At 44.2% G+C, this 12,675-nt stretch overlaps 1 protein-coding gene across 1 annotated transcript; it reads right to left on the bottom strand.

The window, feature by feature from the left end:
• Positions 1 to 9,791: 9,791 nt before the first annotated feature.
• On the bottom strand, positions 9,792 to 11,060 carry LOC117190189 (cytosol aminopeptidase-like). The gene has a single exon (XM_033395251.1). The coding sequence runs from the start codon at positions 11,058 to 11,060 to the stop codon at positions 9,792 to 9,794; it is 1,269 nt and encodes a 422-aa protein (XP_033251142.1).
• Between the last annotated feature and the right edge of the window lie 1,615 nt (positions 11,061 to 12,675).

Here is a 12,675-nt window from a genome sequence, read left to right on the forward strand (position 1 = left end):
GAAGAAGCGGAAACCGAAGACTAAAAGGACCCAAACGGCATTTCTGCGTACACCGCACTCTGTTCTCCTTTCAGTATTCAGTTTTCAATTTTAATCTTTTTACTCCTCCCACACAACCGAACGGAACTGAACCGAACTGAACGTTTTTCCAGGTCCAAACATTTAGCCCACACTCCGTGGCAGCCAAAAACCGAAAACAAAAGGCGAAAACAGCGATGGGTAATTAATTTAAAAATTCTTTTGACACTGTATTTACCATAAATTTTGTTTTAATTTATGTTTGAAATTTCCCAGTTGTTTTTCAAAGAGTTGTGTTGTATATACAAATAGTTTTTGAGTTAACTTGGGAATTTTGAAACTTTTTGGGGAGCCGCTCGCACATCCGTTACATTTCGTAGTCGCGTCGCAACTGTTTCGCCGAGCATCGAGTGCCCGAGCAAGTGTTCTCTTCACCACACTTCTGTCCTGCGCGTAACAGGTGAGTTTTTCCTCCGCACTCTGTGGAGGTGGGTTGTGGCTGCGTCCCGAAAATCGCTGGAAGTCTCCCACTGGCGCTGACTGCAGTGCTGATGGCTGTGGTGCGGTATTTGCGTCTCTCTTTGTTTTTACCTGTCCCTTTTCCTTCCTTCTCTTCTTTTTTGACACTTCAACTCGAACATTTTGGCGCGTTTTTCGTTTAGCAACAAGTTTTGATTAGCAGACAAACAGTTGGCAAAAACCTGAATTTCTGTTGTCAAAATGTCTCGAGTAGTACTCGATTACCCAGATTTCTATTGTACAAATTGATATAGGAATTACACAAAGAACAAACATGTTTTAATTTGTATTTTAAGATTAAAAAAATGAGCTATTTCTGATTTCAATAACAAATATCTGAAATTAATTGTAATTTCATAATTTGTATTATAACCAATTCAGAAAGTGATAAATAGTTGGGATCGGTGGAATCTTTTCTCAATATTTCCACTTCATTTTAACAAATTTTAAAAAGATGTCTATCGATTGTGATTTTTATTGTTTACTTATGTTTTTTACATTATTCGGCTGTAGGATTCATCGTGTCTTGACTAAATGCCGTTTTTTTTTCCAAAATAGAGGCTAGAACAAAGAACAAAGAAAAAAAATAATAAAAAAGACTCATTTTAACCAAACAAAAAAAATAAATTAAATTTCAACCATTGTTGCAAACAAAATCCTGTTCAGCTCAAGCTTTACACCGATAATCATCCATTTTGGGTGCCCTGAAAATCTTTGAAGAAATCTATAAACTGGGAAGTTTTTTTTTAATTATTCAAAATACCGTAGACAAAGTTTCGGGTGTTGAGCGTTAGGTCTGACTAGGATATAAATTTGAGTCCTTACGATCCCCCTTGGAAATACTCATTTGTATTCATCTAAAAACCTTTGACTAATAGGGGTAATCTTGTAAGATGAATTTTATTTATTCTATAAATTTATCTGCAGAGTGTGTCAAGTTGTATCAGAGCTATCAGTTCTGTAATGTGTTTTTACTGTACCCCCGTTAGAATTTTGGAGCCATCATTCATTCATTTCCTGCCAGCAACATGCTGCTGCCACATGTCTCCTCTCTCCGTTGCTGCTTCTTGGCAACAAACTGTTGAGCGTTTATTTGGTGAGTCGTCGCATTCGAGCAGCTCTTCAACATGCAAATTGTCTGGCCGACTGACTGACAACCATCCTCCGCTCCCGCTCCCAATCCGCCCCCTGCCCAGTGCTCCATCATACATACAGATGTGTGAGCACACTTGGCTGAAATTGCACATTAAATGGAATTGCAATACAAAACAATCAACGTGTCAATTAAATAATGCAGAACAGCGGCAGATAGCGGCCTGCCTGTCCAATGTGTCCTGGCGTGGATGTGTCACTGGCAGGCGGGGAAATCCTCTGATGCCCATTCAATCCCAGTCAGTCGACTGAGCCAATGCCCATGAAAAGGTGTGAAAATGCAAAGATTTTCTATTGTTTTTGCTACCTTTTTTGGGTATTGTTGGTATTGTTGCTGTGGTCGCCAGTCGCAATATTTACGGCACTCTCGAGTGCCTTTATTTCCGCATGAATCATTCCCTCTGCCAGTTCTAGGCTAGGTCCCACAGTACAGCCCCCTCAACGGGTATAAATTCTTTTCTCCTACTTCTTCTGGCTCTCTACGTCCACGTCCCACGGCTTTGGGTGTGTGGTGTGCCTGTCCGTAGCACTTTTTATGTGCTGCCCATCGTAGATATTTTTTCGGTTCGCTTCGGTTCTGCTCGGTCATTCTGCAAGGAAATTCCAGGAATTTTTACGGTCTCTTTGCCTGTTGAATTTGTCATAACATGCTGATGGGCTACGTTGCCTTCTCTTTCAAGCCGTAGACGTGCGAGTATGTATGTATGTTCGCTGGGCAGGCGAGACGAGAGACGAGGGACGAGGGACGCGAGCCGCGACACGACGACAGCCCTGTCGGTAATTATGATAAATGTGTTCTTAATAAACTCAGCTGGTACGAGTATCCTGTTGTCGCCTGGCCCCCGCCTGGCTGTCATAAGAGAGGCTACAATGTCTGGTTTCTGCGGCAGCTTTAATGCATTTTTCTTTTTTTCTGTCCATTATGGGCGCTTCTTGCCACTTGTACTAATGGCATTTCCTGTCCCAGTCCACCGTGTGCTGGCCATTAGCAGGAAAATCCTGTTGCACATTGATCGACAACACAGTGTTGTCCTTGTCCTGGGCGTGGGCTTAACTTGCTCCACAGGACGTGACATGGAGTGAGTCAGTCTGTCTGTCCGTCTGTCTACCTGTCTACCTGTCAGGGTGTGTGCGTGATAGCTGTTAGTATGTGTTTATGGCGCTGGATTGCACTGGTGTTGGTAGAGTGTATGTGTATGTGTCTGTGTCTGTGTTTGTTAGTCATTACACTTTACTCTTTAGTTGCATTAACGCTTATTCAATCAACGTTCAGCGTTCAAATTGCCTATTAAGGTGGCCCACATCGTCATCCTGCCTGCCTGTCCCTACCTGTTATCCCCATGCAAATTCGTATGCGAATTATGGCTGTGTAATTTGATTAGCCGATATATGAGGTCCCGCACGGAAACACACAAGCTAAAATATAAACTGAGTTTATGACTTGCTTGGAGCCTTCTCATGACAAGGTAATGAACACACACACACATTCTACCTCCAGCCAGGTTTCATGATGCCTGAAAATAGTTCCACCAACTTGGACATAGCCTACTTTTGCGGGCTGCCTGGACTTTATCGGATGTGCCATAAATGTTTACAAGCAGCTGGACAAGCAATTTAATTTAACTTTTCTTGAATAAATCCCATCTTACATGTGAAACATTTTAAATGAGTGCTTAAACGCTTAATGGAATTGGAAATAGCCTTTTTATTTCTCATTTGTTTAGTCAGAAACCATTCGCATTCGGCAACTGAGCCGGATGTGATGTAGTACATTGTAAATTCCCACAGTATTTAGACTGCACCCAATCGAATCTGTTCTAAATGCTGCCAAAATCCATTGAAAATCCTGGTAAATCAAAAGTTAATAAACGCAATGGAGTCTCCCTTCATTTGCATTCAACCAAAAACATGATTATTCACGCGATTTACCGAGAATAAGCATAGTAGAGCAGAGCAGAGCGGATCAGAGGATGAGCAAACTGTGTGCTTAATGAGCTCGGTGAAATGTGTGCTTAAAATTAACTTTTAGCTAGCAGCACAAACTGTTTTCCTCATTATTTGCAGTTCTCGGAATGCTACTTCTGAGGGAATGAGCTTATTGATGCAATTAAAATGCTGCTGACGGCACCACGAGGCGAATGGCGTAGGGTGCAATTCGGGCCTTAATCGCTCTATAATTGGATTAATTAATGGATGCCGGCGAGCCGATGCCGATGAATGAAAACTTTCCCCCGCCCAGAAACTGTTGGCCGCTTGAGGAAAGTTCAATGGCGTTCAGCAGCTGTTCTAATGGGTTCTTTGACTAGGGTGCGAGCAGGGAACCGAGCCCATTCATACTCGCGTTGGGTTTGGTATTGGGTGCTGAGAACGGCGGCACCACCTGTGCTCCATCGGCTAGAAAAACCGAGCAGCGATATCGCAAGCAATTTACATGTTGTTCTACCTTTCTTTTTGTCTATATCTCTATAGCCAGTCAGTGCTTTCGGCCAATCTATTCTGCCTTTGACTTGTTCGAAATTTATTACTTAACTCCACAGAGCAGAGGCGGCAGGAGGGTTCCGGTGAGAGCTGGGTATAGGAAACACGGTTCAAACTTGGGGACTGGGTATAGCCAAAACCTGCTCAAACTGAGTGTGTAAGTTTTAATACTTTACATACATTTGCATAAGCGGCCGAGCTGTTTAAGCAACCTGTCCGGGCAGGTTAATAAGCGGGCTTCACGCTCCTTGCTTAGCACGGGCGTATTGCGCTCAGGTGTGACGCGGATTCTTGTCTGTTTGCTGATTACTTGTGGCTTACTGCGTTAATGCGACGCTTATCGCATGGGAATCGCATTAACAGCGTTTAAAGACAGGCCCGAAACGACCTTGAAAGGACTCCCCACTCTTCACCCAACAGACTGTTTGATTAGCCCAGACCCTTGCGCGGCGATCAAATATTGTACAAATATCGCATTTGGCAAGAGTCTTGTTGTGCAGTTTGTGTGTTATTGGCTGTGTTTGCGTATTTAATCAAGGCAGCCCAGCGGCTATTAAATGTGCAAACATTATCCAGAACTAGGAGCAGAGTCCGGGGCCAGAATCAGGGACTCTGTTGTCCTTGTTTTTCCTAGTCAAATACTGGACTGTCTTTGAGGGATGTGAGCACTTAACTGTGACCCTTATGTAGCCTTACTTATTTATAAGTATTTCATTGGTTGGAGTCATGCAAATTTGGGGGAATTATTCAGGATACACCAAGGACAAAAGCCATGATTAAGTAGTTATTCGCTGGAACCTATTAACCTTCAAGCTCTCTCCTAATATATTCTCACACATCTCTCGGCGTAGAAACTTTTCCTATGGATTGCTCTCCGTGTTTTGTATTCCAGTTTTGGCCCCCATTTGCTGTTGTGGACTGTCAACGTGCCAGCTCCACCTCCAGCTCCAGTTACAGTCACGACAATGGGAGGGGAGGAGGGGACTCTCTCGAACTGTCGCGCTTGATGCGCTTTTGATAGGTTAGGTTCGGTTCAGGCGGTAGCGTGGGGGAACGATGAAACCCTCCCAAGCTGACTTGGACCTGTAGAAGGTCCGTCGTGGTGCGGTTTTGATAACTTTTTTGAGTCTTGTTTGAGCCTTCTGTCTCGGCCTGACATCTTTGTTACCTGCTGCCTGTTGGCTGTCGTCACTGTCAACAGGCAGGTCCCGCGTGACTTGGCGACCAGTTCGTTCGCTATCAGATTGATAAATAGTTTTTTCTGCCCTTCTTGGATTACACCGCTCTACCATCCTCTCGAGTTGGTTTAAATTAAAAAGCATCCAGCAAAACCATTTTGCCCAACTGCAAGGAAGAATACCTGGTATCGCTGATGGCAACTTTGGCTCGTATTTTCCCCCTTTTTTTATTTTCCGCACAGGTGTTGTAGTTCCCAGTGCTCTCCCTCTCTTTATACATATATTTTTATTATTCGCTAAAGTCCTGGCTTTAACATTGCAGGGCCCTTGAACACAGGTAAAACGGAAGCATAAAAAATGTATTTAAAATAAAACAAGATTTTGCACTCAAAGCAAGCTGTCAGCGTATGCCGAGGCACAGTTTTTTTTAGAGATCTGGCAACTATTCTGGATAAATATATGTACTTTTGAGACCCGACCCCTAGCTAAGTAATCCAGATATTTGCGCCTATCCCTGGAATGTCGCCTCAATTTTTGGGCCAATTGTCGGCAATTGGTGTCAATTTACGTAGGGTTTTCTGCCATTTTAATGGCATAATGGCATACTGAATGTTCCACATATATAACAAGGGGCTATCGATGTTTGCGCCGAGGATTTCTCCATAAATAATTCATTGGAACATGTAACAAAACTGCGTCAAGTGGTCGCACACACCGGCAGACAGAGGACCAAGGACTGTCGCATTACATTGGCGGGAGGCGTCTGCGAGGGTGAGTGGGTGTCTGTTTTTTATGGCTCCCCGGGGAAATGACGTACGACTACTGCCGAGTATGAATGCCAGTTTAATACACAAAGCTTTGACAATATTGTCACACAGTTAACACGGATACACACTAGCACTCACCAACAGCAGGCCAACAGACGTGCAGCCAGACAAATGTGCGAATAAAATTGCTATTTTCGTGCTGCCTGCGTCTATTGTTAGCCCTATTGAAAAGGTATTCAAGCTGTCACCTAAACACACACAAACACAGACATTGGTGTATTTGTCGCCAGAAAGATAGATAAATGGTTGTTATAGCAGCAAATCAATCATTTTTCCACAGTAGAGCCTTCTTTATGGGACTAAGATCTGATGAAAGAATATTCATTTTAAGCACATAGACGATGGGAATTCAATTCATCATGTGGAATATGTATTGGCGCTTAATTATATGGGTCAATTCTAGCCAAACCCGTCAAAGTGAGCCGGACAGCCTCCCTTGATTTTAGACACAAAGCAAACCAGTCTTGAGGCTCCTCTCCCGTCCATGCTTGAGTAGTTAGTCGGCGACCACCAGCGTTGATGTCATTTGCATGCATTGGCAGTGCTCAAGATGAAATTAGAACAATTCGCAGCTGAGGAGATAAATCGAAAGGACTTTGTTTCGGCCTCCCTATCGCTCTCTCGTACTTGCCGAATGAATTCCGAGAACACAAATAAAATCTCTCGCTTGGCGTGCTCTTTAAGCGTTTTGATTTAAGTTCTGGCCATTGTTATACCCGATACTCAAAATGAGTATTGGGGTATATTAGATTTGTGGTAAAAGTGGATGTGTGTAACGTCCAGAAGGAATCGTTTCCGACCCCATAAAGTATATATATTCTTCATCGACATCAATAGCCGAGTCGATTGAGCCCTGTCCGTCCGTCCGTCTGTCCGTCCCCTTCAGCGCCTAGTGCTCAAAGACTATAAGAGCTAGAGCAACGATGTTTTGGACCCAGACTTCTGTGATATGTCACTGCTACAAAAATATTTCAAAACTTCACCCCGCCCACTTCCGCCCCCATAAAGGACGAAAATCTGTGGCATCCACAATTTTAAAGATATGAGAAAACCAAAAACGTAGAATTGTAGAGAATGCCCATATCTTTAAGACTGCGGAATCTGAATTGGATCGTTGTAATATTATAGCCAGCATCAAGAAAACAATTTCATTTTTTCTCGCCCTGTCTCTCTCTAACACACACGTAGCATAGGCGGCTTTGCTTAGAGTAAAACATTAGCGCCTAGATCTCAGAGACTACACAAGCTAGAGCAACCAAATTTGTTATCCACACTCCTAATATATCGGACCGAGACGAGTTTGTTTCAAAATTTCGCCATACCCCCTTCCGCCCCCGCAAAGGACGAAAATCTGGGGATATTCAAAAATCTCAGAGACTATTAAGGCTAGAGTAACCAAATTTGGTATCCGCACTCCTGTTAGATTTTACTGTAAAACGTGTATCTCAAAATTTCACCCCACCCCCTTCCGCCCACACAAAGGACGACAATCTGTTCCATCCACAATATTGCACATTCGAGAAAACTAATAACGCAGAATCATAGATAATGACCATATCTATCAGATTGCTGAATCTGAATCTGGATCAGATCAGATCATTTTTATAGCCAATAGGAACAAATCAATTTGCAGTGGCTACGCAGCGCCCGACGTCACGCTCAGACTGATTTTCTGTCTCTCTCGCACGCACTCTTTGTCGTGTCGTTCAATATTAGCGGCGTCTGCCGGAGGAGAGCCATACTGACTAAGTATCGTGTATAACTGTAGAGTTGCGGTGTCCGCAGCAACTCACAACGTTCCCCCTCGTTTTATTTTATTTGACTTTAATGGGGGCTGAGCTACAGAAGCAGGTGGAGTCCGTCCATCCCTCGCTTCCCTCAGCTGTATCTTTAGTGGCGCTCTCTGTTTGCTTTAACATCGAGAAAGTTTTGCTCGAGTTTTCAGTCGAGGCAGCGACTCATAAAGCAGGCTGAAGTCCCACTCCTGGTTGTTTTTCCCTGAACTTGAGGTTTTTTTTCTTTCCTAGGTGCGAATTGGAAGGCAATGGGGCGGCAGGCCGCAAAACTTCTCTTTCTCTCCGGCAAGAAAAGGTCACTGAACAATTGACAAAGGGGCTTCTCACGCTCTCCGTTTTCCAGGGGTTCAACAAACGCCATTTAAAAGTTTTACATAATAGTTGGTCCCGGCACTTGTCAAGAGCCCATTAAGCCAAAGATCTTCCTGAAAATGATTTGAATTTCGCGGGTACTTTTAGCCATGTTTAGAACCAACAAGTAGGGCTGTCAGTTACATGAATTGCCAAGCAGTGTTGGAAAAGCGGGCGATATATATTTACATATATCCCTCTATTATATAAACAAGTTTTGGAGAATAGCCGTTGACGTCGCCCGATATCACTAGGCAAAAAAATTGAACCTTTTTTCCACTGTGAATCCAAAGGACTCTCTTATATAGATTTGAGTCTTAAAAATTATTTAATAATTTTCATTTTTTTTTCTTAGATTTTGTATTTTTTCAGAGGAGCTTTTTTTTACGTTTTGTAGTTTTACGTTCCTTCCCAAATGCCATTTAACCGTTAAAAACTGTTTTGTAAAAAAAAAACGGTTGTATTTCGAGTAACAGAATTAAACGCCCAAATGAGGCATTGAGGTTTGGTCAAACGGCTGCACCTTAACCGTTTATCTATTGATTGTTTCATACGATACCTTAAACGACACCTAATTAATAAACCTATCAATAGAATAAGAAAGCCTAAAATATAATTTATGTCAACTTTTGCTGAGTTTTCAAGGTAAAAAATAAAAAAAATAAATATCAGGGCAAAAATTATATATCTTGAATTATAAAGATTAATATTTACCAGACGGTAAGCTTAACCTACAAAGTATTTACGTCGACTGATGGCTGCATTTATCAGCTTATCAGATTTTCAGAATTTCTATATACCCTGTTGAAAGATACTTAAGAAGTGTAAAAACAAAGCACAACAACCTTAAATAAAAACATGAAAAATACCAGTTGTAAAAAATGTTTAAAAACAAAAATCATTAAAGATTTGTAAAGTCCCAAATCTATCAGGAAAAGTTGGTTTTCTTCAAAGCGGTCATTTGGGTTGCTACTAAAACTAAAAATACGTCTTTTGAATAAATTACTATGAGTAAAGAGTCTGCCACATTCTTCAATCATTAATCTGATCGTCAAGTGCAGAATCTGTGTGGATCCTGCGAAAATTAGTGTAAGCACGATTCTAGTAAGCTGAACCATCCTCTGCTCCTTTTTTTCTCGCCAGTTATGAGCTGCCACGACAAGACAGACTCCTCTCCCCAACAATTTGTTAGGCTACAGCAGAAGCACCCTTTCCACCTACCACTCAAATATGAAATATGCATGTGCATAATAATATGGAGATTTTCTTCGCAAAGCATGGTCTTTTCTTCCTTAAAGCTATTCTGGATTAAAATTAAACAACAAAATTGTGGATGTCTTGTGTGCTTGTGTAGTGTAACCTCTGGGCGTGTCCCTCTTGGTAATTTGTGTAAAAATATCGTTGACTTCAGTACAAAACAAATTTGGAACGAGGAACATTAACAAAAAAACTAGGTAACGAACTAAATCAGATTACTTTCTGTCTGGGCAAGCAATCTGATACAGGAACTGAACGATGGTTCGTGTGGGTCGGCCAGTCATGCAGTCTTTCAGCAGATACGGCAGCGGGTTGTAGCGCGTCAGCATGCCCACATTGCGAATGTCCAGGTGGGCCCAATCGACGCAAGGGACCAGCTCGTGCAGAACGGCGGCAGCGATGCAGCTGGAGGCGGGACCACGTCCGCGGTTGCTGATGTCGAAAGTCTCGTTCGGCATGATCAGTTCCTTAAAGTAGCGCCACAGGGGGAGCCGCCAAATGCGATCCCCCGTAAGGGCACCGGCCTTCTCGAACTGCTTGTATAGAAAATTGGAGTTACTAAAAAACCCCGCGGCTGATCCTCCCAGCGCTGGGCAGACGGCATAGCCAACTGTTGCAACGTCCACGACCATGCACGGCTTGTATGCAGCCTGAGCGTAGAGCAAGGGATCGGCCATTGCCACCACACCAGCCTTGCTGACGTCCACGAAGCCAGGCTTGGCCGCCATTCCAGAGGACATGTTCTCGCACAATGGCAGCAGTGCCGTAATGTTTATGGACAGCGACAGGGCGGCACGGATGACGCCGACGCAGGCTGCTGCACCGGCCATGCAGCCGCGGTACATGGACAAACAGTCCTTGGGACGGAGGCAGAGACCCCCGCTGTTGAACGTCAAACCCTTGCCCAGCAGGAGGATTGGCTTGTCCTTGGGTGCGGTGCCGCAGTAGGCGATCTCCAAGATGATCGGCGGCTCGCAGCTGCCCTTGGCCACCATCAAGAAGCTGTTCAAGCTCTTGAACTCAATCCAGTCCATGCCACGTACCTCCACGGATAGCTTGCAGGGACACAGGGCATCCACCGCTGACTGCGAAAATATTGAGGGCGTCATCTGATTGGCAGGCGTATCGGACAGGCGACGTGCCACGTTCTGCGATTCGGCCTTAAACAGGCCACGCAGCCAGGCATCCGAGTCGGGAGAGTCGTACAAATCCAATTTGGGAATGTGTATGCGGGTCGGTAGGCACCGGCTAGTATGATAGCGCCAGACGGCCAAACAGCTCCCCTCGGCCGCCTGCTCCGGATACTCCATCGAGTCAACGAAGACATCTGTGCAGCCCTGCAGTTGAAGGACACGAGCACCCACGCTAGCAGCGACGCGAACGTTTTCCATTCCCTCGTCGATCATCTCCAGGTCGTTGAAGCCAGCACCCTCCTGTCCCACGCCGACCACGGCCGCCGCACGGAACTCCACATCCACGTTCATGAAGACTCGGCCTTTTCCCAGCCTCGCGTATGAGATCCGAGATCTTGCCCTGCACGCGATCGTCAAACTTCTCGCCGGATGGTGTCATCTTGGGCTGGCGGTTGCCCTCCTTGGCGTACACGCCCACCACAACGCCCTTAATAACCGAGTCGCATTTCTCGGCGTACTGCCGTCGCTGTCCCACACCTCTACATTTGCCCTGGGATGCGCATTGGATACGCCTGTACATCAAGCGTACAAAGTTCATCGCTTAATGATGAGTTACAAGACTTCACTTATTTTACAGACTTCCGAACTAAATTTTGTTTTTATACCCGATACTCAAAATGAGTATTGGGGTATATTAGATTTGTGGTAAAAGTGGATGTGTGTAACGTCCAGAAGGAATCGTTTCCGACCCCATAAAGTATATATATTTTTGATCAGCATCACTAGCCGAGTCGATTGAGCCCTGTCTGTCTGTCCGTCTGTCCGTCCGTCCGTCCGTCCGTCCGTCCGTCCGTCCGTCCGTCCGTCCGTCCGTCCGTCCGTCCGTCCGTCCCCTTCAGCGCCTAGTGCTCAAAGACTATAAGATCTAGAGCAACGATGTTTTGGATCCAGACTTCTGTGATATGTCACTGCTACAAAAATATTTCAAAACTTCGCCCCGCCCACTTCCGCCTCCACAAAGGACGAAAATCTGTGGCATCCACATTTTTAAAGATACGATAAAACCAAAAACGCAGAATCGTAGAGGATGACTATATGTTCTAGAGTGTAAAATCTCAACCAGATCGTATAATTATTATAGCCAGAATCAAGAAAACAATTTCATTCTTTCTCGCTCTGTCTCTCTCTAACACACAGGTTTCATGGTCGGCTTTGCCAATTGCAAAATATGAGTTCAAGGATCTCAGAACCTATAGGAGCCAGAGCAACCAAATTTGGTATCCACACTCCTGTGATATCGGACCTTGACCGTTTCGTGTCCAAATTTCGCCACACCCCGTTCCGCCCCCGCAAAGGATGAAAATCTGGGGCATCCACAAATCTCAGAGACTATTAAGGCTAGAGTAACCAAATTTGGTATCCGCACTTTTGTTAGATCTCACTATAAAACGTATATCTCAGAATTTCGCCCCACCCCCTTCCGCCCCCACAAAGGACGAAAATCTGTTGCATCCACAATATTGCACATTCGAGAAAACTAAAAACGCAGAATCATAGATAATGACCATATCTATCAGATTGCTAAATGTGGATCAGATCAGATTATTTTTATAGCCAAAAGGAACAAATCAATTTGCACTGGCTACGCAGCGCCCGACGTCACGCTCAGACTGATTTTCTGTCTCTCTCGCACGCACTCTTTGTCGTGTCGTTTAATATTAGCAGCGTCTGCCGGAGGAGAGCCATACTGACTTAGTATCGGGTATAACCGTAGAGTTGCGGTGTCCGCAGCAACTCACAACGTTCCCCCTCGTTTTCTAATAAAAAATGTAGAAAAGAATTGTGCCAGCAGCTTAGACAAGGGTCAAAATCTGGAACGAAACATTATTCCAAACTCCTCCTGAGATTCGATGTATTATTGATTCTTAAAATAAAGTTTTTTTCCTCTTTGAATTCCTCTCAAATC

The sequence above is a fragment of the Drosophila miranda genome, assembly GCF_003369915.1.
Source record: "Drosophila miranda strain MSH22 chromosome Y unlocalized genomic scaffold, D.miranda_PacBio2.1 Contig_Y1_pilon, whole genome shotgun sequence".
Classification (NCBI taxonomy): domain Eukaryota; kingdom Metazoa; phylum Arthropoda; class Insecta; order Diptera; family Drosophilidae; genus Drosophila; species Drosophila miranda.